General features: G+C 64.4%; 1 protein-coding gene across 2 annotated transcripts in view; it reads right to left on the reverse strand.

Moving 5' to 3' along the window:
* Window positions 1-484: 484 nt before the first annotated feature.
* The window catches only part of COL6A2 (collagen type VI alpha 2 chain), a 31,453-nt gene continuing 8,830 nt past the window's right edge, over window positions 485-23,107 (reverse strand). The window contains exons 2-28 of one of the 2 annotated variants that reach the window (XM_072738512.1): window positions 16,637-16,776; window positions 15,589-16,184; window positions 15,419-15,439; window positions 14,349-14,414; window positions 13,434-13,487; window positions 13,304-13,348; window positions 13,022-13,048; window positions 12,805-12,831; window positions 12,653-12,697; window positions 12,202-12,255; window positions 11,834-11,896; window positions 11,445-11,507; window positions 11,205-11,294; window positions 10,558-10,620; window positions 10,036-10,098; window positions 9,837-9,899; window positions 9,427-9,489; window positions 9,115-9,165; window positions 8,783-8,818; window positions 8,351-8,413; window positions 8,201-8,263; window positions 7,998-8,033; window positions 7,787-7,832; window positions 7,486-7,638; window positions 6,824-7,276; window positions 6,656-6,694; window positions 485-1,654 (exon numbers count right to left, since the gene is read on the reverse strand). In XM_072738512.1, the coding sequence (XP_072594613.1) occupies window positions 1,056-1,654; window positions 6,656-6,694; window positions 6,824-7,276; window positions 7,486-7,638; window positions 7,787-7,832; window positions 7,998-8,033; window positions 8,201-8,263; window positions 8,351-8,413; window positions 8,783-8,818; window positions 9,115-9,165; window positions 9,427-9,489; window positions 9,837-9,899; window positions 10,036-10,098; window positions 10,558-10,620; window positions 11,205-11,294; window positions 11,445-11,507; window positions 11,834-11,896; window positions 12,202-12,255; window positions 12,653-12,697; window positions 12,805-12,831; window positions 13,022-13,048; window positions 13,304-13,348; window positions 13,434-13,487; window positions 14,349-14,414; window positions 15,419-15,439; window positions 15,589-16,184; window positions 16,637-16,748 (3,054 nt within the window). In that variant the 5' untranslated portion in view covers window positions 16,749-16,776 and the 3' untranslated portion in view covers window positions 485-1,055. Of the gene's footprint in view, window positions 1,655-2,599; window positions 3,629-6,655; window positions 6,695-6,823; window positions 7,277-7,485; window positions 7,639-7,786; window positions 7,833-7,997; window positions 8,034-8,200; window positions 8,264-8,350; window positions 8,414-8,782; window positions 8,819-9,114; window positions 9,166-9,426; window positions 9,490-9,836; window positions 9,900-10,035; window positions 10,099-10,557; window positions 10,621-11,204; window positions 11,295-11,444; window positions 11,508-11,833; window positions 11,897-12,201; window positions 12,256-12,652; window positions 12,698-12,804; window positions 12,832-13,021; window positions 13,049-13,303; window positions 13,349-13,433; window positions 13,488-14,348; window positions 14,415-15,418; window positions 15,440-15,588; window positions 16,185-16,636; window positions 16,777-23,107 lie in introns of those variants that run through there. The other variant, XM_072738513.1, reaches the window with a different exon arrangement.

The raw sequence follows: 23,107 nt of genomic DNA on the forward strand, positions 1-23,107 counted from the left end.
TCAGCCGCTCTGGTTTGCACCGTGTGGTGCCGTTCCCCCTCCCGAGGGCTCTCGGAACCTTCCAGAAAGTGGTTACTTTTCCGTCTGTAGAATTTCAGATCTCCCGCTGATTCCTCTGGTGTTCAGAACGATTTGAAAACTGGCTGGATTCCAGGGACCAGACGAAGTTAGGGTCCCCTACTCCTCCACCATCCTAACCCCCCCACCCCCCCCGCCCAGAGGCATTTTTAAAGCACTTTGGCTCAGTGTGGGGACAGAGCGGGGACCTCCCTGGTCAAACAGCTCAAGGCTAGCTGGACAGGTGTGGGTTCCACGGTCGCTGTCCCGTGTGTACCCTGGGGGTGGTGTGGGCGACCTGTGCCCCAGGGGGGCAGGCCAGGTGGGGCTCCATGGTCAGTCCTGGCGGATGTGGACGGCCTGAATGTCCCCATGGCCGCCACGGGGGCCCTTGCTGGGCATGGACACAAGGAGGCTGGGCGCAGGAGGCAGTTCAAAGACTTTATTGGACTGGGCATGTGCACGGGGTGGGGGGGTGTGCAGGGCCTGCTGTCCTGGCTCAGTCTGGGGCACGTGACCTCCAGAGGCCAGGCGGAGACCTCGGGGGCGCCAGAGGGGCCAAGGAGTCCAGGGATGGGGCTGGGCTGAGCGAGGCCGGGGGAGCCAGGGCCGTGCCCATGAGGATCTGGAGCACTGGCCACCGGAGCCCTGCCAAGCCTCTGGGGCCCGGGGGGGGGTGGAGGGCGGGGGGCCGATGGGGGGACAGGAGGGGTGCAGGGTGGCGGGGTCCTCTGCAGGGCTGGGATGGGTGGGGGTCCTCCCTTCCTGACTTCACACCCACACCTGGAGACCTGGTGTCTGCACGTGTGGGACCTCTGGGTGAGTCTGAGTAGCACCACGGAGAGGAGGACGGTGCCCGCGGGGCTGGGGAGCCCGGGCTCGACGCGGGGGGCCGGGGACGCGGGGCCGGGGCGGAAGGGCGAGATGCAGGCTGGAAGCGGGGCCGGGGCTTGAGGCGGGGGCTGCCGGGCGGGGGGCACGGGCGTGGGTCTGGGGCGCTAGCAGATCCAGCGGATGAACCTGTCGAAGAAGCCGGGCTGCGCCAGGCTGTCATAGTCCTTCTCGCGGAAGATGGCAGTGGCGTCGCCCAGGCTGATCTTGGACAGCACGTCCGCGTCCACGTCGCTGCCCACGGCCACCACGGTGGGCACCACGTTCTGCTTGCGCATGGAGTGCACCGCCTCCTCCAGGCTGTCGTTGCCTGTGACGCCGTCGGTGAGGAACACGAAGGCCAGCTCGGCGTGGCGGCGCGCCCCGGCCCGGGCGCCGTGCACCACCTGGTTGATGGCGTGCACGATGCCCGCGCCCACGTGCGAGAAGGAGTTGAGGTAGCGCGCGTTCTCCAGCGCCTGGTGGATGACCGTGAGGTTGGACGTGAGCGGGAACTCCACCTGCTGCTCGCCGGGGCCCCCGAACTGCAGCATGGCCACGCGGGCGTTGAGCGGGTCGTCGTCCCTGCGCGCCAGCGTCAGCCGCCGGGACACTTCCTCCACGAAGCGCCGCGCCTTGTGGAAGTTCTGCTCGCCCAGCCGCTCCGAGCCGTCCAGCAGGAAGACGACGTCCACGGGCCGCTGCGTGCACTGCGCCACGTACAGCTCTGCGGGCAAAAGGGGTGATGGGCGGGCGACCGGGGGGGGCCTCTGCCGGCCCTGCGCCCCCCTCCGTGCGCCCCCTCCCGCTGGAGCCGAGAGCCCGGGCCATGGGGCTGCAGCAGAGGACCCGCCATGGGGACCCCCGACCCGGGTCGGCCGAGCGTGCGCGGGGGCGCCCGGCCCCATCTTCTCGGAGCCGGTCGCTGTGTCTGCGGGCTTTGCTTTCACCAGATGTCCCCAAACCTGAGGGCTGAGGGGCTCGCCACCGTCCACCCGCTGGGCAGGGAGGGGACCCCAGAGGGCCGCAGTCCACAGCGGGCGCGGGGCGGAGGCTCAGGGAGGCTGTCTTCACATTCACGGTCGTGGGAAGACCCCGGACGCCAGGACCCACACCTGACCGTGACACTCCCCCCCCCCACCGTCGTCCTAGAGCTGCCCGAGGGGCCCGGGCCACGTCCCTCCCAGCTCGGGAGCTGCCGAGAGAGGAGCCTGCGTCCCCCGTGACGGGACGGCCCCGAGCAGGCAGTCCGCACGGCGCGGCCAGGGCAGGGGGTCCTGCTCCCCCAGGGGGTCACCACCTGGGACCAGCCACCGCGGCCACGCCTCCAGGGGACATGGGCACCGCAGCACAGCCCGGAAACCCACTCCTCGCCACACCGCCTCGGTCCACGCTCCACCGACGCGCGGCGGGCCCCTCGGCCGTGAGGCCTCACCCCGGCGTCGTGGGGGGAAGGACCAGCCGGTCCTCGCGCCTGCACCCGGGGCCTCAGCCAGGGCCCCCGGGACGGGCGTGCGGGTTGCTGACGCCTGGGCCTGGACCGTGGGATCCCGCCGGGCGGCAGGTGCACCTCCTGGCACCAGGCCCAGCCCTCCGCCAGGCCCGGCCTCGGGTCCTGCGGGCACCGGCCGCCCGCCGCCCCCGCCGCACATCACTTCACCACAGCAATGCGTTCACATTCTTTTTTCAGCCTTTATAGAATGTTTAGGATGTGGCCCCAGCACCGGAGGGACCCCGGGGGGGGCCGGGCCACCCCACCGGGCAGCTCTTTGGCAGGAAAGATTTGGTTTCTTTTTTTTTAAGGAGCTTATATCAGTGACGTAGCTTATCGTGGCGGCAGCGCGGGTGGGAAGCAGCTTCTGCTTTAAATCCACGCGGCCAGAACTTGCTGGGATCCTAGCAAGTAGTCTGGGTGCCCCTGCGCCCCAGTCAGCACCGGCCCGACGCCTGTGGGGGTGCCTCCGCCAGGGAGGCTGGCAGAAGTGCCAAGGGGTGGCCTCGGGCACAGGCCGCAGGGGAAGCCGCGCGTTGGGGTCTCCGCTCGGCTCTTCCTGTCTGCCTAACGGCTCCCTCGAAGGCGCCCGGTCCTCACCCGCGGCCTGGGAGTATGACCTTGGGTGGCAGGGGGGACTGAATTCTGACCCGAGACGCCCTGGGTTGGCCGGTGAGCCCTAGGAGCCTCCACAAGGTGCTTACAGCAGGAGGCAGGGGGCAGGCCCCCAAGGGGACACGCTAGGTGGCAAGAGAGGCAGAGACGGGAGCTGGAGGAGGCAGGACGGGTGGTCCCCGGAGCCCCGGGAGAGCGCGGCCCTGCCCCCCCGGGATCCGGGGTTTCCGGCCTCCAGACGGACAGAGACTAGCCTGGTGGGCTGCCGGCCCCTCCGGGTGCGGGCGGCCCCGCGGCGTCAGCAGAGCGCCAGTGCGGTCTCGGGGTCGCCCACGATATCCCTGTGCACCAGCTTAAACGTGTCAATGAACAGCTCCATCCAGTCCTGCCGCTCGCTGCCCGTGGCGAACTTGGCTCGCTCGGCGGTGTAGACCAGCACCGCCACCAGCCTGGAGTAGGCGGCCGGGTCCTGCGTGAACTCCGTGGCGTTTAGCAACTGTTGGATCAGGGGGATGGTCCTGGGGAAGGAGGCGTCCGGGCCCTCTTCCGTGCGGAGGAAGGTGACCGGGGGCTCGCCGCCAGGCCGCGGTCCATCTGCGGGGGCATCCAGAGAAGGCGATGAGGGCGGCGCCGGCGGGAGCAGGCCTGCAGCCGCCCTGGGGCCCGAGCGCACTGCGAGGGCCGGGTGCCTCCGTCCTCCGGGGACACTCAGGACCAAAGCCAGGAAGGCGTGTCAGGCTGAGCGAGGGTCGGATGAGGTCGGGGGTACCCGGCAGCGTGGGGCGCGGGGGGCCAGCCCCAAAGCATGTGGCCGAGAACACGGGGGAAGCACCTCCGGGTCACCGCAGTCAGCACGCGTGGTGGTGTGGACACCGACCAACTCGGGTCGGCGTGGAGCAGCTCAGGGCCGAGCCCTGGACGACCCGGGCCCCTGGCAGCACCTGAGAACACTCACCGCCGCCCGGAGCATGTCGTGGGTGGGCCCTGGACCCCCTGAAAACACTCAGGACGAGGCTTGCGGCGACCAGTCCTTCTCGGCCCTTGAGTCTCCCCTCGTCACTGCCTGGGACGTCCCCCTGGGGACCTGGGCATGGCTCCTGCTCCCCCCCAGGCCCCCCCAGGAGGTCAGGGCTCCACCCCGGGGGTCACCCTACTCCGAGTGCACCACTGCGTCTGTCCTATGGGAAAGGGAGCTTCTCCCCTGGGTGGGTGCTGGGTGGCAAGCCCGGTGGCCGGGTCCCATGGCTCCCACCCTGCACACCCCGCCCTCCGCGCCCTCCCTCAGCACACCTGGCCCTGCAGAGTCTCCTGCATCTGCCCCATGGAGGTTGGGCTTGGGTCACCCGGGCTCCCCTGTCCCCCGGCCGCTGTCCCCAGCAGCTCCATCCTTGCCACCTGGGCTGGTGGCCAGGGCCCTGACGCCACGGAGCATGCTGCCCCCTGGCCTGGTCCAAGCCTCGGGATGGCTGGGCCTCCGGGTAGGCAGGGCCATGTGGCCCAGGGCTCAGGGTCATGCCACTGCGCAGCGGCCTCCCCACACCGGTGGCAGCCTCGGAGCGCCGCGCAGCACGCCCGCCCCGGGGTGCAGGGACCCGCTGCTGAGTGACCCCCAGCGCCCTCTGTGCTTCCTCTGCTCCCGCCAAGGGGCTCGGACACGGTCAGTCGTTGCCTCAAAGGATTAGCTTGTTGGTTACGCGGAAAAGCTGGTGGGAGGCGCGGAAGATGAAGAAGGGCCTCCCGGGACCAGCCGGGTCACCTGGGTTAGAAGCCGCGCGGAGATGCTAAGGGGCGGGTCCAAGCCGCATAGAGCCCCCGGGGGCGGGGCCAAGCCGCAGAGCCGCCCGGGGGCGGGGCCAAGCCGCAAAGAGCTCCCGGGGGCGGGGCCAAGCCGCAGAGAGACGCCCGGGGGCGGGGCCAAGCCGCATAGAGCCCCCGGGGGCGGGGCCAAGCCGCAGGGAGACCCCGCGGGCGGGTCCAAGCCGCATAGAGCCCCCCCGGGGGCGGGGCCAAGCCGCAGAGAGACGCCCGGGGGCGGGGCCAAGCCGCATAGAACCCCTGGGGGCGGGGCCAAGCCGCAGGGAGACGCCTGGGGGCGGGGCCAAGCCGCATAGAGCCCCCCCAGGGGCGGGCCAAGCCGCATAGAGCCCCTGGGGGCGGGGCCGGAACTCGGTGCAGAAGCCCGCACAGGGCCTTAGCAAATCTAGCAGCACACAACCACGCTGCACCGCAGGTCGGCAGGCTTCACCAGAAAACCAGCGTCACCCCTCACACTACATACCAAGGAACAAAAGCTGCACGATCCTACCCAAAAATGCAGAAAACGCACGTGGCAAAGCCCCACACCCGGTGGTGGAGGCGGCGTAGCAGGAGCAGAGAGGCCTTCTCAGCTTGCTGGGCCCTGGCCCTGGGGTCCCATGTTCTGCCCTCGACGGCCCACCTGACTGTGCGTCCCGCCCCAGGGTGACTGGGGCACGCTGAGGGCACAGCTCATGCGATGGCCGGCAGTGCAGTGTGGCCTCCGGCAGGGACACCTGGCCCTCGCCGCCCTCACCTGGGGCCTGTCCAGCCCACCCCACCGACTCCAGGTGGAGCCCCGCAGTGCCCAAGGTGAAGCCAGAGTGCCCAGGTGGCCCGGACAGGCAGGGGACCACCCTGATGGCCATTTTGTGGGAAGCTTTCTGTCAGAAGTAGCGTGGGGACCCCCGCCCCCGACTCCACGCAGCTCCTGCCCACCTGCTGCCCCACCTGCTGCCCGTGAGGAGCACGCACGAGCCCAGGGAACGCCAACTTCCCCTGCACATGTGCATGCGGCCTGGCCTTTCCATCTGAGTCCTGGGCTGCACCTGCCCGCCCAGCCCACCCACCCGCGACGGTGCGGCTGCCTCCCCGAGCCGGCAGGATACGGCCCAGTGTCCACGGCCTGGCCGAGGCCCAGGCTGGGGACAGGGCTCACCACGGGAGGGCTCAGCTGCTGCACCCTGGGCACCACCGTGGGCCCCGTGGGCCTGGTCACTGTACAGCAGAGCCTTGGACGCAGCAGCTGGAGGCCAGGGGTGCATGGACGCCACCGTCCTGCCCCTTCCCAGCCCCACAGCACCCGGGATGGCTCCCATGCGTCCCCAGCACTTCAGCCTCCTACACAAAGGCAGCTCTGTGGGGCGAAGGCCCAGGCCCCAGACACCAGCCGTGGGTGCTTCCAGAGGCGGCAGCTCCAGGCTGTGGGGGGTCGCAGGCGGGAGCGAGCACATCAGCCCGTGGCTGCCCGGCGGCGGCTGCCTTCGCCCCCTGGACTCCTGGACGGTGGTAAAGCAGCCGCTCTGCTTCCCGGATCCCGCCTGGGCTGAGGTCGCTCTGGGGCATCTGTCCCTCCCCAGGCGGTGGGGTGAGGGGACACGAGGTGACGAGGCTGTGAGCTCGCACAGGCCTGGACGGAGCGCCCCCTCCACACGGGCGGCTGGCGGGCTCGAGATCAAACCTCAGCCCAGCCCCTGACGTGCCAGGGTCCTGGGGCTGGCTCCCCCATCTGCAGGTTTCTCGGGAGTCCCGCAGCGGACCCTCCTCCTCCCCAGCCCCGGCCGCTCGCTAGTCTGGGGCGGGGGGCCTGGCAGCGCCCCAAGTTACCTGTTTGGCAGGGAAGGTCCGGGCACACGATCTGAGGGTCTAGGAGCAAGGAGGGGGCCCAGTCAGTGTCCGCAGGCCGGGGTGGGGGCTGGACCACCGCCCTCCAGCCTCCCGTCCCCCGGCCTGGCATGGACACGGCGGGGCACGGGGGGGCAGATGGCCGCTCACCTGGGCAAAGGACGTCCTCCATGTCGTCGATGAACTTCTCGGCCACCAGATCAGAGAAAAGGGTCATGTTCCGCACCTGCTGCGGCTTGTCGCAGGCGATGGAGTAGAGGTTCTCGCTCTCGTGCCTCTCGTGGAACATGTCGCCGATGCCGATGGCCGTCACCGTGACGTCGTGGTTGCACAGCGCCCGCAGGTTGAGGTCGTCGTCCCGGGGGTCGTGGCGGCCGTCCGTGATGACCACCGCGAACACGCGGGTCTTCTGGCGCCGGCTCTCCTTGATGAGCTGGTTGTAGGCGAACTTGAGGGCCGAGGGCGTCCAGGTGCCGCCGGCGATCCACTCCAGGTTCTTGACGGCCTCCTTGAAGCTGGACAGCGAGTCGATGCGCTCGTCGTCCAGCTGGATGGCCTCGAAGGTGCCCTCGTGGCTGTACTGCACCACGCCCACACGGGTCCCTGTGGCCGGCAGGACGTCAGGGTGCTGGCTGCCGCCCCTGCCCCCGCCGCCCGGCGTGCCCGCTCCCGGGGGCCGCGGCCACTCTGGGCAAAGCCGAGACCCGGCCCTCGAGACCCGCCACCCCTCGTGACCGGCCCGCGGGCACCTGTCCTCCCCGCCCGCTCCTGGGACCCCCGACGCCCCCGCCCCACCCCGGGGGGCAGCTGACCGGTCTCTGACTTGGGGTCCTTGGCGATGGCCCCCAGCCTGTTGACCACGTTGATGACGAAGTTCTTCTCCAGCGTGAAGTTGGTGTAGCCGATGCTCTCGGAGCTGTCGATGACGAACACCACGTCCAGGGCGCCACACCGCTTCTCGCAGTCTGTGGGCCGGGGGCACGGTCAGGGGGGCGCTGACCCCGGGCCTTGGGAGACACGCCCGGGCGCGCAGCAGGAAACGGGACCCGAGGGGCGGGCGCGACCCTGACCGCTGACCCTGGGCCCCGGACGCAAGTGGGGGCCGGGACTCACCGCAGCACCCGCACGTCTCCCTCACGTAGGTCATGACGTCACACTCCTGCAACACAGGGAGGTCGGTCCCGGGCCGAGGCGGCCGCTCCAGGGAGGGGCCGGGGGCCGGGGCCCTGGAGCTCGAGCTCCCGCACCCTCTGAGCCCCCTGCCGCCCCGCATCCCCAGTGTAAGAGCAGGGGGCGCACGATGCCATCCCCACCCGCCACTCACCGTGAGGCCGGGGTCTCCCGGGGGACCGGGCTCTCCCTGGAGGACAGAGGGTGACAGTGAGAGGAGGCCCCTGTCTGGGCTGGGGCTGGGTGCCCCCACCCCGTTGCAGGGACCCTGCGGTTCCAGCCTGAGGCTCGGGGTGCACACTGGCTGGGGTGGCCCAGGCTGGGGCCCGAGGGCCGGAGCCACCACAGCTGACCTACCTCGGGTCCTGGGGATCCTCTTGGGCCTCGAGGGCCTGGCTCGCCAGGGGGACCAGGATCTGCCTGAGGAGGGAGGAGGGCGGGTGGGCGGCGGCCTCCACCCTGGGCCCCCCGCGGTACCCCCCGCCTCCCACAGCCCCAGGTACTCACGGGCTCGCCCTTCTCGCCCTTCCTCCCGGGATCTCCTTTGGCACCAAAGTCACCTCTGCCTCCCTGAGCACAGGACACGGGTCAGCCCCGGGGTGGGAAGTGTGGCGTGTCCCCACCCCCAGCCTGACCCCCAGGGTGTCTGCTGGGGGCACCACCGGGCTTTCGTCAGAGGTGGGGTTGGGGGCCGGGGGGTTAGCAGCCGCGTCACGGCGTTTCAGGACAAGCGCAGTCTCCGTTTGGGAGACCCCAGCACGAGGCATCCGGGAAGTTGGGGTGAGGCTGGGGGCCTGTAGCTGCCCGGGGGGGGGTGTGGGTGCGGGTCGGGTCGGTTGGGTGCAGGTGCAGGTGCAGGTCAGGTGGGCGTCGGGTCAGGTGCGGGTATTGGTCGGGTGCAGGTGCGGGTCGGGTCGGGTGTGGCCGGTGCACACGTACCTCGGGGCCAGGAGGGCCAGGCTCGCCTTTCTCTCCCTGCGGGGAAGCACAGCTGTCACTCTGCACACCCCGACCCCTGCCCTGGGGCGGGAGGCTGGCTGTCCTGGGGACCGGGGTTTCTGGAAGCCCCTCCTGCCCCCTCGGGGGGTCTGTTATCTCAGCTGCAGGAGCGCCGTGCCCCAGACGCACCCTACGACCTGCGCTGTGTCTGGGGGTCTCTGCACCAGACAAGGACGCCCCCTTGCCCTCGCCTTGTCCCCAGGAGGGAGGCCCTCGCAGGAACCGGTGGGAGCCCCTGGGCCCTGCCGGCCCCCACCTCTGCTGGGACTTACGGGTGTTCCTCGGGGTCCCGGGTAGCTGAATCCAGGCCTGCCGGGGTCTCCCTGCGGATGGGGGGCTGGTCAGGAGGGTCCAGTGGGAGAGGAGAGGCTGAGCTGGCTGGGCTGAGGTTGGGCGCCCACGGGGCTGGGCTGTGGGTTGGGGGGGCCACGCATGCAGGACGGCCTGGGGCCATGCAACCCCGAGGGAGAGAATGGGCGGGACTGCCCAACCCCTCACGACCCCACTCCAAGGAAGGGGCCTGGCACGCGGCCGGCAGCCCCCCGAGAGCTGAGAGGGACTGGCCCCCGAGGGTAGGGACGAACCTTGGGACCAGGCTGTCCTGACTCTCCACGGGGACCGGCGTCACCGGGGTCTCCCCGAGATCCCTGAGGGCAGAGAGAAAGTGGGGTCGGCACCCATGGGGGGCGGACCGCATCCAGCGACACATCCTCCATGCTGCTGCCCTGTGCACTGGGCAGCCCCAGCTTCCCTGCCTGGCTCCCCGCTCCCGGACGCCCCATCCTGGCCCCCACCCCACCCCTGCTCCTGCTCCTGCCTGCACAGCTGGACCCCCCAGGGCAGGGTGACCACGCGAGCTGCCCCCCGACCCCATGTTGCGGCCCGAGCGTGCCATGGGCCAGCGTCTTGCGGGCAGGAGGACCCGAGGAGCCCTACGGCGGGGGGAAGCCTGGCCCCAGAGCCACCAGGCCCTCCCAGGCGCCCTGCCACTGACCTTCTTCCCCGGCTCCCCGAGAGCCCCCTGGGGGCCCCTGGGTCCTGGCAAGCCTCGGTCTCCCTGGAAGGAAAGGAGACCCCGCTGTGATCACTGCAGGTTGGGTGGAGCTGGGGCCCCAGCTGTCCCCTAGGACGTCCAGGGAGGGGGGGCAGGCCCCAGGCTCCCCTCCAGCCAGGACCCGGGCGGCCTCACTCACCTTAGCTCCTTTGTTCCCCACCTCTCCAGCCAGACCCCGGGGACCCTCCGGGCCAGGGTCTCCCTGTGAGAAGAGGCCAAGTCAGTCTCGGGCAGGTGGAGGGGCGGGGAGGCGGGCCCGATTACGGAGGGGGTGCGGGAGCACAGCCCTGCTCACTCGGTCACACGCACCAGGGACGGCACCGCCACCCACGTCCCAGAGGAGGAAGCCCCTCCTGCCAGGCCTCGCCCCACACCTTGTGTGGTCCTGCCACCCAGACATCCTGAGCGAGGGGCGGAGGGAGAAGCAGGCCACCCGGTGAGCGGGGAGCCCGACATGGGACTCGATCCCAGGACCCCAGGGTCATGGCCTGAGCCGAGGGCAGACCCTGCACCGACTGAGCCCCCGGGCGCCCTGGGGTCACTTCTGTTTTCCGGGGTGGCCCAGGAGGGGGTCACTGGTTCTCCCGGGTCCCAGGGCCCCGTTGACACCGTGGGGAGACCTGTGCAGAGGCAGACGCGGCGGACACTGCCCCTCACTCACCTTCTCACCCTTGGGGCCGTTGACGCCCGGGCTGCCCTTGGCTCCTGGGTCCCCCCTGCGCCCCTGCGGGGAACAGTGTGTGTCAGGGGGCCCTGGTGGTGGAGCCACGTGGGGCCCACGCTCTGCTCTCGTCACCCCGGCCTGGGCTCTGGGGGAAAGTCATTTTGCAGCCAAGGATTTGGAAACGCGGGGCTCCTGGTCAGGGTGTGAGACGGGGCCAGTGGGGGGTGCAGCCGACGTGACCGGGCCCAGCCTGGACCCGGGATCAGCATGGTCACTCCGCTCACTTCCGGGCCGGCCAGGCCTGGGGCGGGGCCCCGCTCTGTGAGACCTGGAGGGACACGGGCCTGCGGGCGGGGGTGCCAGGTGGGACCCGCGGAGGGTGAGCCTGAGGGCACGTCCGGCCCTCGGGGTGTCCTGCTGGGAGGGGAATGTGGGGCACGAGGCCGGTCCCCAGGCGGGGGTGCAGACAGTGGGGGCCTGCCCTGACCACACCTGTTCCGTGGCCCATCCCAAGTCCGCAAGGGGGGACAACGCGGCCCACGGGGAATGGCCGGCGGGCGCTGGGCTCCAAGAGGCCCGGACAGGGTGAGAGCGGGAGGGTGGGCAGGCGGGGCAGAGCCTGCAGGGGCAGAGCAAGGACTCACTGGCTCGCCTTTGGGTCCTCGGGGCCCAGGTCCCCCCTTGGCTCCTTTCACGCCGGGGCTTCCTGGGGACCCGTTGTTGCCTTGATACCCCTGCAGAGAGGACACGCGTCAGCCACAGTGGGAGGGGCCCCGCGGAGCACCCAGGGCCTGGAGCCCAGCTGTCGGCACAGGGGCGGGGGGGGGGGGCGGCAGGCAGGACGCGGGCAGCTGGGGGGGTGGGGACCTGCCGGGGGCACCTGCCTTGCTTCCTTTGGCCCCGCTGTCTCCTGGGGGGCCCCTGCGTCCCGGGCGGCCGGCGTCTCCCTGGAAAAGTGGAGATATCAGCCTCACACCGTCCGCTGCGGGCCTCAGGACCCCCACGGCTGCGCGGGTGAGGGACGCAGCCCTGGAGGCCCGGGAGGACGGGGCTGGGCCGCGGGCAGCCCCCCCAGCGTGAGTGCCCCCCACCCCCCCTGCTCCTGCAGCCCCTCAGGCAGCACTGCTGACCCTCCTGCTCCTGTGTCCGTTTGTAGGGACCGGCCCTTTGAGGGCTCCTAGGACGGGCGGCCCCTGCGCCCCCACCCCCGGGCCCGGCAGGCAGGAGAGCCACCAGGCTGCCCTCGAGGCCACGGCCCGGGCGGGCGGCCTACCTTGGTGCCCTGGTCCCCTTGCTCCCCGGGGCTGCCGGCTTCCCCTGCGTATCCGTCGGGTCCCTGCAAGACGGGGGGACGGGGCTGTCCTGGGCTCCTGTCCCCGCACTGTGCTCCCCACCCAGGGCTCGGGGCCAGAGGCCCGTCCGGGGAGCACCGCCCCCTCTCCCAGAAGCCCCCGAGACTACCTCTCATCGTGTGCCCACGACTCTGGCTGAGCCCTGGGGAGGTGGTTGGGGCAGGAGGCGGCTGAAGGGAAGGTGTAGGCCGAGGGACTCCCGGCTCCCTTGCTGTCCCCACCCGCCGCCTCCGCCCCGGGTCTCCCAGAGCCAGGGCTTGAACCCCAGGAGGGACACAGTTGCACTTACCCGGCTCCCAGGGTCGCCCTTGCAGCCAGGAGGCCCGATGCGCCCCAGCTTGCCCTGAGGGGGAACAGGGTGCACAGGGTGGGTCAGGTGGTGACAGACAAACGGAGGGCCAGTGCCCCCCACCACCCCCAGCGGGCACACGGCTGTGCCTCCAGTGGCTCAATCATAGGGTGGCGTCTGCGGGGTGGCCGCGGGCCCCTGGACATGTGCGCGGCCTGCACGCAGGCCAGAGCCGGGCTTCTGGAGCCCAGCGGGACCGGCGGCCCATCCTCAGGCACAAACGTGCGTCCTGGCTCTCAGGACGCTGCTCCTTCCCTGCGTCCGTCCGTCCACGGGCTGTGGGCAGTGGCCCAGGCAAGGACCTGGGGGCTCGGGGAGGCTCTGCTCACTCCCAGAACTCAGAAGGGGGGACGCGGCCCCGCCCGGGGAGGGGGCCCCAGACGCACTCTACCTTCTGTCCGTCGGTCCCGTTCTTGCCGGCCAGGCCGGGGGCCCCCTGGAGGGACAGGTCGGTGGTCAGCACTTGTAGCAGAGGGAAGGGGGGTGCCCGCCCGCCCACCTGCCCGGCCCCCACGGCCCCCGTGACCGCCGCGGCCCGCTTACCTTCCGCCCGTCGGCTCCAAATTCACCCTGTGTAGGAGGGAAGCGAGGCGGGTTAGCTCGGCGGCCCCCGGACGCCGCCTGGACCCCAGAGAGGGCCGCCCCCACCCCCTGCCCGCAGGACGCTGGGGACTGAGCCCCGATCAGGGCCGCAGGCTCGCCGACGGACGCTGCTGGGGGCTGGCGCCGAGCTGGAGCGGTGGCCACGGGGGGGTCTCACCTTCTCTCCTTTGAAGCCAGGAACACCCTGAGGTAGGAAGCAAGAGCGGCGTTACCGTGGTTGCTCCGGGGATGGCCAGGGCGGGGGGCAGCCTCCGGGGACACACGACCAGGACTCGGGGCGGGGGCTCGGTTCAGGGACAGCATTCCAGATATTGGGATTCTCGCGTTGGGGCGAGGGCAGGCAGGGACCTCCCGACCTGTGGGACAGCCCCCACTGGCCCAGGCCACCCTGGGCTGGTCCCCCCACCGCAGCCCCGGGGACGGGGGGCCAGCAACTTGCCTTGGGTCCTGGGAAGCCAATGGGGCCTTCGATGCCGGGATCTCCCTGTGGACGAAGAACAAACAGCGGTGGCTGAACCCCAGTCCTGGAGAATCGGAGCCGGTGGGGCCGGGGTGCAGAGGACACTCACCTGGCGACCCTTCTGCCCGGGTTCTCCTGGCTCGCCCATGTTGCCCTTGGCGCCCTAAAAGCAGATGATGGACAAAGGGGTGAACGAAGGCAGGAGGAGGCGAGCAGACCACGGAGCAGGCAGGTGGGCAGACGCTTCTGAACTGCCGTGTCCTGCTCTGGGGCTCCTCTGAGTCCCCTCGGACGCCCACTGTGGTCCCTCCATCCCCCGGAGGCCCAGGGCACATCCACACCTGGGCTGGGGCGGGTGGCAGGGCCAGCAGGACGGGGCGGGCTGCCGAGCACCTGTCCTGCTCCTGGCGGCCGCGCACGGACCACACTGAGGAGGGAACCGGGGAGCTCCGGGGGGACACCCTGCCCACGGCGCAGCTCCCTGGCCTCCTCCGCTGCGGCCGCTGACAGCACCACTGGCACTTCTTTTTTTTTTAATTTTAATTTTTATTTATGATAGTCACAGAGAGAAAGAGAGAGAGAGAGAGAGAGAGGCAGAGACATAGGCAGAGGGAGAAGCAGGCTCCATGCACCAGGAGCCTGACGTGGGATTCGATCCTGGGTCTCCAGGATCACGCCCTGGGCCAAAGGCAGGCGCTAAACCGCTGCGCCACCCAGGGATCCCACCACTGGCACTTCTGAGGCCCTGGCACAGAACTTTGTAAGGAAGCTGGAAGCCACGTATTTAATAAGCCACGGAAGTCGGTGATTTCCTCAGCCAGCAGCCCCGTCACCAGCAGAACCGCTTCACGTTTCGTGTCCTGCTCAAGCTCCCTCACTTTATGACCAGGACATTCCCACGGCAAATCCTAACTAAAAAAGTGTTTCCGCTTTCCTCAAAAAATGCCATTTTTAACTGGAAGGAGCTACACAAGACTTCCAGGTCTCCGGGGTCGAGGGTTGACGGCGCTCCCGGGCCGCTTACCTTCTGTCCACGGTAGCCCTTGGGGCCGGGGGGCCCGGGGATCTCCAGACAGCTCACCTTGTAGCACTGAAACGAGAAGCAAGAGGTGCTGGGCAAGGTCGGCGCCCAGAGCTGGGGGGGGGGGGTGTGGAGGCAGCCCTGGGTGGCCGACGGGAGCAGGGGCCACAGGGGGACGAGCCAACGGAGGAGGTGCCCAGGAGCTCCCGGGGCCCACAGACACCCTGGCCATGTCTGGGAGAACCAAGGAGGGATGGAACCCGCCTGTCCGGGCACCAGCTGTGTGTGGGATTCCCACTCCGTGTCCGTGGGCAGTGGTGCTAGGGGAGGGCGCTGCTGGAGGGGCCCCTGGGGGAGGGGGAGTGCAGGCTCCTGGCTGTGAGCTGCGGGGGGTGGTGCATGGGGACGGGAGACATCAGGAGACGCGAGACATCAGGAGACGCGTGGGGATGGAAGACATTGAGGGAGGCGGGGATGTCAGGGGATGCATGGGGATGGGAGGATGTTGGGGGATGCACGGGGATGGGGATGGAGGATGTCAGGGGATGCATGGGCACGTGGGGATGTCAGGGGATGTATGGGGTCAGGGATGTGGGATGTCGGGGGACATATGGGGACTGGAGGATGTTGGAGTTGCATGGGGACAAGGATGGGGGACGTCAGGGGATGCATAGGATGGGGGGACTTCGGGGGATGTATGGGGTCGGGGATGGGGGATGTCAGGGGATGCACGGGGATGTGGGGACATTGAGGGATGTATGGGGTCAGGGATGGGGGATGTCAGGGGACATACGGGGATGGGAGGATGTCAGAGTTTGCATAGGGACAGGGACGGGGGACGTTGGGGGCCCAGGGCGGAAGCTCAGCGGCCTGTCCACCCGGTCTGGGGCTTCGAGGGCGGCCCTAGCGCCGACCCCTGGGGCGCCGCCTGCCTCCGGCCAGCAGCCCCTGGTCCACGCTGAGCGGCCTCAGGCCCCCCAAGCGGAGGGTCTGCCTGCCCAGCCCCGGGGGGCGCCGCAGAGGCCCAGGGGCAGCACCGGGCCGGGCTGGCAGGAACGGGCGACATCGCTCACCTCTCCGTAGGCTTCGTGTTTCTGCAGGAAAGACAAAAAGCAGGCCCTTAGCCGGGGCTGGGGGCTGGGGGCGGGCAGTCTGGGCGGCGCCGCGGGAGGGCGCAGAGGGGTAAACTGAGTCCCAGAGCCTCGCGCGCCCGGCCCCGGGGGGGGGGGGGGGGGGCGCTCACCATGACCTTGATGATGCGGTTGACCGTGTCCTGGTCGATGTCCAGGTCGGAGCGCACCGTGGCGTAGTTGTTGCGGTACAGCTCCAGGGGCACGCTGGCCATGTCCCGCAGCCCCTGCTCGTTGGGGCTCAGGTTGGGGGCGACGGCGAAGACCCGGACGCCCTCCTCGCGGGCCCGCTCGGCCTGCAGCTTGACGCCGCCGCACGGGCTGCCGGTGACGTGGCCGTCGGTGACCACGACCGCGAAGTGCGCGCCGCCCTTGCCCTTGAGCCGCCGCACCTCGTGCGTCATGTTGGCCAGCGCGCAGTCGGTGAAGGTGCCCTTGCGGATGGAGACGATGCTCTCCAGGCTCTTGGTGAAGGAGGCGCGGTCGCTGTCGGGCGGGCTGAACACGCGCACCGCGTCCGAGAAGTGCAGGCCGCCGTAGCGCCAGCTCAGGGCCACCTGGTCCAGGTAGGTCTCGTCCTGCAGCTGGCTCACGAACTGGCGCACGAACTGCTTCATGTGGTACAGCAGGCTGTCGATGGGCGACTGCATGGTGACGCTCTCCGACGTGTCCAGCACGAAGTACACGTTGATGGGGCAGTCGGCCTTCTCTGCGGGCGGGGCGCGTCACTGGGCGGGGCGGGGCGGGGTGCGGGGCGGGGTGCGGGGCGGGGCGGGGCGGGATGCGGGGCGGGCCGGGGATGCGGGGCGGGGCCAGGATGCTGGGCGGGGGGCGGGGCGCTGGGGGGCGGGGCCAGGATACTGGGCGGGACGGGGACGGGATGCGGGGCGGGGCGGGGTGCGGGGCGGGATGCGGGGAGGGATGCGGGGCGGGGCGGGATGCTGAGAGGGGCGGGATGCTGGGCGGGATGCTGAGAGGGGCGGGATGCTGGGCGGGGCGGAGCGGGATGCGGGGCGGGGCGGGCCGGGGATGCAGGGCGGGGCTGCGATGCTGGGCGGAGCGGGATGCGGGGCGGGGCGGGATGCTGGGCGGGATGCGGGGCGGGATGCTGGGCCGGGACGCTGGCCCCCCCCCCCACCCCTGCCGCAGCCCCGCAGGTACCTGGACAGCTGTTTCTGTCGGAGGTGGGGGGCGCCACGACCTCCTGCTGCTGCGCACGCAGCGCCCCCAGGAGCCCCCAGAGCAGGAGGGCGGAGCAGGGGCCTCGGAGCATCCTGGCGGCACCCACGCGCCCCGACGTCCTGCAACACGGAGGAGCCGCCGCTGCACAAGCGCCCTCGCGGGTGTCGCGGCGCCCTGGGCCCTCCGCCGGGGCGGGGTGACGCGGTGGGGGCGCCCTCGTCCTCGCCCCCGCCAGCCACACCTCGTGGCCCGGGGTCCGCGCCCACCTCTGCCCTCTGGGGGCTGCGGGCGCTAGGCCGACAGGAGCTGAGGAAGCGGGAACGCCAGGGGCGGGCGTTGGCGACAACAGAGCACGGGGGTCAGCGGGCGGTGACCGGGCAGGGGGGGTGCTCGGCACCAGACCAGCCGCCCCAGGGACAGCTGCCACCGGCGGGGGTGCCTCCCCGGGCGGGTCACTGTCCCCGACGTGTCCAGGGCACCGGAGGCTGCCGCTGCCTGCTGCCCGCTTGCAACCAGCGCGGGAGGGCCCTGGGGCCTGGGGCCTGGGGGCTCCGGGACCGCGAGGAGGCCAAGGTGGGACTCGGTTCACACACGCGGCGCTGCCTCCCGGGGTCCCCAGAGCAGGGCCAGACCCCGAGGAACACGCTGCCCCGCCCGGACTCGGCTGCCAGTGGGGGCGCAGGGAGGCTGGGCCCGCAGGCCTGGGGTCGGGGGCCTGAGGAGCCCTGCGGGAAGGCAGAGGCCCGGGCACACCAGGGCACTTTTCCTGGTGATGCCCCTAATGTGTTTGAGAGGAGGTGGATGGAATCTGGGATGGAATCTGGGGGCAGAATAAGGTTCAATGTCGCCTGAGTTCAGGTGAGAGGAGCTGGTCCTGGCATATTTAGGAGGGGCCAGGCCGGCCCTGCCTCTCCAGCTGAGGTCATGGTCAGGTCAAGAGGCCTTGACCCTGCAGGTAGAGGCTGGGACCCAGCCAGGTGTGACTGTTGCACAGACTAAAGCAAGCCCAGTGGGTGTGCCAGGGAATCCAGGAGGGCTTCCGGCATGAGGTGATGCAGGCAGTCAGACTGAGGGGCTGTAAGAGGAAGGGGAGCTCCCAGGGGGGAGTGGCTGAGGTTGGGGCTGGGAAGGTGGCGGGAGGGGCCAGCCAGGGGCCCTAGAGAACCTGGAAGCCAAGAGGAAGTCAGGCCGCAACAGTCAGAGCAAAGAGGTCCAGAGCCATCGACCGCGGGTGACAGCCAATGTGGGTATGTAGGACATCGATGGGCCGGGCTGGGGGCTTGTGGGGGCTGAGCACGAGACGTGGGCACAGCTTTGGCCCCCAGTGCCCCTCACCCCGCTGCCCCCATGTGGGAGCCGGGAGTTCTGTCCCGTCTGCTGTGGTAGGGAGGTGGTTGTGCGCTTGCCAGCCCTCCATGCATGTGCACACACACCTCACATCACACGCACGCTCACACACACTCAATTAAAGAGGCCCCCATGATAAGGTGCACTGGTGAGAAATGCTACTCTCAAACGAAATAAAGAATTCTAAAAATAATCTACCCAGGAGGAAAACACACGAGCAGTGACAAAAAATATATTAAAACAAACAAACCCAGAGGGAAGAATCATCTAGGTGTTGTGAGCAGCCTCCAAGGTGGGCCCAATATCCATGTGTCCTGGTACTCACACTCTTAGGAAACCCTACATGCTCAGCTATCACTAGCCTATATGGCCAATAGGTCAGCATGCAGACGACAGCTCACAGGAGACACCGGGGCCGTTGCCTGGCCTTCTCCTGGGCTGCTCCCAGGGAGGAAGCGGCACACGAAGGCACTCAGGCAGCCTTGCCGGGCAGGTGAGCCGAAATAGGAGCACATCCTCAGCCCAGACAGCAGGTGAGCAAAGCCCTGGCCAGTCCCCAGGGCTGTGCCTGCACCTCCTAGGGGACCCTGAGCTAGAACCGCCCAGCCACACCATTCCTGACTCGAATCAATTGTGACATAGCAAATGCTTCTTGTTCTAAATTTCTAAGTTCTGGGGTAATTTATTACATAACAATAGATAACCAACGTAGGCATCAAACTTTTCCTCCACAATATTGTACACAGAAAACCAATGAGACAGTAACTGGAGACTTCTGCGGGGAAAATGAAATGACCCCAAGACACCTGCCTAGTCAACTTAGCTTTCATGCAAAGGATAAACGTCATAGGTATAAATGGAGTCACCCACATGCCATTCCTAAAAAATTCTGCAGACAACAGAGAAATGAATAAAGGTAAGAAAAAGAGCGAAGACCCTTGAAGAATAGACTGAAATATAAAAAATGAAGGAAAAAGGAGCCAGAAAGCACAATATCACATGGATCAGTTGACAATATATGTGAATATTTTAAACTCTTCTGTTAAAGACTAATGTTCTCATGCCCCCCGATGTTTATAGCCACATTATCTACAGTAGCCAAACGATGGAAACAGCCCAAGTGTCCACTGACTGATGAATGGATAAAGAAGATGCGGTCTACACACACACATACACTGGAATATTACTCAGCTGTAAAAAGAATGAAATATCACCTTTTGCAATGACACGGATGGAACCAGAGGATATTATGCTAAGTGAAATTTCAGTCAAAGGAAGACAAGAACTATATGGTCTCGCTCATATGTGGAATTTAAGAAATAAAACAAAGGGGTAATAAGAGACAAACCAAAACACAGACTCGATATAGAAAACACACTGATGGTAACCAGAGGGGAGGTGGGGAGAGGGCAAAGTGGGTGAAGAGGGTTAAGGAAGGCATTTTTTTTTTTTTTTTTTTTAAGGAAGGCATTTGTGATGAGCACCAGGGGGTGTATGGAAGTGCTGAATCACTATATTGCACACCTGAGACTAACATTACACTGCATGTTAACTACACTGGAATTAGAATTTAAAAATGGATAAAGAAGATGTGGCACATATATGCGTGTGTTTATGTGTATACACAACACACACGTACACACAACAGAATATTGCTCAGTCATAATGAGATCTTGCCGTTTGCAACAACATGGACCTAGAGATTATTAAGGTAAAGACATAAGTCAAAGCCAAATACCCTGTGGTTTCACTTATATGGGGAATCTAAAACACAGATGAGCAAATAAACAGAAACCAAAACAGACTCATAAATACAGAGAACAAGCTGGTGGCTGCCAGGGTGGAGGTGGTGGGGTGGGCGAAGTAGATAAAGGGGATGAAGAGGCACAAACTTCTAGTGATAAAGTATATGAGTCACGGGGATGAGAAGTGCAGCCTGGGGAACACAGTCAATAATATTGTAACAGCATCTGTGCAGTGACACACGGTGACTACACTTATGGTGGTTGAGCATAGCTGAATGCACAGAACTGTCGAATCACTCTGCTCTACACCTGAAGTCAATATATTTCAACTATACCGTAATAAAAATGAAAGAAAAGATAAATATTCCTAAATTGGATCAAAAAACAAAACCCATCTGGATGAGGTTTGTGAGACACTAGATAGGCTGTCACCGACAGTACAAAGAAAACCAGGACAGGGCGAGACAGAGAGGACCGTGATGAGGGAGTGTGAGGACCCATCGAAGTGAGACAGAGGGCGAGAGATGCTGCCAAGGGCGAGATAAAGGCTGCAGTCTAGTTAGGAGTCTTTATGTATTGGGTTTCATAACAAAAGTGTATAAAGCAAAAGTGGTGAAAAATTGAAGAAAAACTGACAAATTGCAATCATAATAGAAGACTTTAACTCACCTTTGAAACTTGTGGACAGATCACATAAGTAACAAAAAAGAGGATGTGAATGTCATGTTTTATAAAACTTTGATAGTAACAAGTAGGGAATATGCATTTTCTAAATATTTGGATTTGGATAAGGTGCATTAGTAAGACAGAAAAAAAATACCTAGAAGTTTGTTTTTTTTAAGGATGCATTCCCTTTTTAGATTTAAAAAAAAATTTATGACAGACACACACACACACAGAGGCAGAGACACAAGCAGAGGGAGAAGGAGGATCCATGCAGGGAGCCCGACATGGGACTCGATCCCGGGTCTCCAGGTTCACACCCCGAGCCGAAGGTGGCGCTAAACCGCTGGGCCACTGGGGCTGCCCAAAAATACCTAGAAGTAAAAAACAACAACAACAACAACAAAACCACCTTTCTTTTGTTAAAACTATACAAGAATTAGTGAGAAAACACAATGTTATGCATAAAAACAAATATGAGAAGACCAAGGCTATAATTAGAGGACAATACATAGCCTTAGATGCTTTATGTGGTAAGAGAGGAAATCAGCATAATAAACGAGGCACATAGTAAAAGCTAGGGACAGAAATAAATTAGCAAAATGAATCTCAGGAAAATAAGAGAAAGAAAAGAATAAGAAATAAACCAATTGATTAAAAAAACACAACAGTAGAGTTATAAATATATCTAAGAGCTGGTTCTTTGAAAAGGCCAATAAAGTAGAAAAATCTAATCAAAAATAAAAGTGATGAAGCATAAATATAGTAATACACAAATTTAGGAATGAGCAAGGTGATAGAAAGGTGAAAAAGGCTTTTAAGAGCACAGCAAGTGCAGCTCTAAGCTAATGAATGTGAAAGTCCATGTTCTGGGAACATCTAGAGAAGAGGTGAGGAGGGATCCCTGGGTGGCGCAGCGGTTTAGCGCCTGCCTTTGGCCCAGGGCGTGATCCTGTGGGATCAAATCCCACATCGGGCTCCCGGTGCATGGAGCCTGCTTCTGTCTCTGCCCCTCTCTCTCTCTGTGTGTGACTATCATAAATAAATAAAAAAATTTAAAAAAAATTATAAAAAAAAAAAAAAGAGAAGAGGTGAGGAATGGACTGGACTCTGCCCTGCAGGGCTGGAAATACTGGCAGGAGGTTACGCCCCGAGGCTCTGGCCCACAGGGATTTGGGTGAGTTCTTTTGCAGCTTCAGGGACAAATAGTCTCTGCCAGTTGGCCTGTTTCAAAACACAGAAAGATAAGCTTTTCAACTTATTGTTAAACTTGGAAAAACCTGAGACCGAGACGTGATAAAAGAAATACCTAAAAGGAACTCTGTGGACAAATTTCACTTTTGAATACAGTTGCAAAATTCCTAACAGAGGTTAGAGAATAAAATCCATTAGCATACCAAAGATGACTGCCCCCTAACTGGGTGAGGTCAGTTTAGACACACAATGATGCACACTACAAAGTACGTAACAAAAGGCACATTAACATAAAGAGAATCATGTAACTGCTTTAACGGAGCCCTGAAACATCCATTGCTGACGGGAAAAAATTACAAGAAAATATATAGAAAAAGTTATAGATTTTCTTCCACCAGCAACAACCAATTAGGAAACTTAATGGGCAGAGTATTTACCCTAGCAACGAAGACGACATAAAGCTAAGGAGTAAACTTAAGAATCAAAGAAAGTGCAAGACTTATTAAAAAAAATCTTCAAAATTTTCTGGGCAGCCCCAGTGGCGCAGCAGTTTAGCGCCACCTGCAGCCCAGGGTTTGATCCTGGGGACCCTGGAGTGAGTCCCACGTCGGGCTCCCTGCATGGAGCCTGCTTCTCCCTCTGCCTGTGCCTCTGCCCCTCTCTCTGTGTGTGTCTCTATGAATAAATAAATAAAATATTAAAAAAAATTTTTTTTCTAAGGAACACTTTGGAGACACAAACATTATTACTGCATGAGAAACACGATATTGAAGAATATGAGTTATTTCTAGCTCAGTCTATAATTGAATGTAATTTTGACTAGAATCTCCAAGACATAGTTTTGCTTGTACATGTTGACAGAATGACTCAAAGGCAGAATAAATAAGAGTAGCTGAGAAAGACCAGGGATAAGGGGTGATGAGGGAACTTGTGTTTTCAACAGCAAATGATACCACGAAATCACAGTAACAAGGTCTCCGTGGGTTGTGGTGGGACAGGCCGCTGGGTCCCCCAGAACTGAGGAGGTAAGACGTGGCCCTCAGAGCAGGGAAGGGGTCCTGGGATGGGGGCTCTCCATGTGGCTGAACAGAGGAGTAATCTCACCTACACCCACATAAATTCCAGGAGAATCCCAAAAGTCTTTGAAATATGGGAAGGATGAAGTGATGAGGAAACATCTACGGTTACTGTGCGTCAGATGCCAGCTACATCCTGTAAGGCCTACACCACCCAGGGCATTGGTCCTCTTCCAACTCCCACCTCACCCAGGAGGACACTGAGACCCGGCGTAGGTAGCTTGCCCAGGGCGCTCAGCTAACAGCCAGGCAGCATGGCTCAGGCCCACACTTTTTTTTTTTAAGATTTTATTTATTTATTTGGGAGAGAGAGAGTGAGTGTGTGTGTGAGCACAAGTGGAAGGAGGGGCAGAGGGAGAAGCAGACTCCCCGCTGAGCAGGAAGCCTGATTCGGGGCTCGATCCCAGGACTGTGACCTGAGCCGA

This window comes from Vulpes vulpes, chromosome 15 (assembly GCF_048418805.1).
Source record: "Vulpes vulpes isolate BD-2025 chromosome 15, VulVul3, whole genome shotgun sequence".
In the NCBI taxonomy this organism is placed as follows: Eukaryota; Metazoa; Chordata; class Mammalia; order Carnivora; family Canidae; genus Vulpes; species Vulpes vulpes.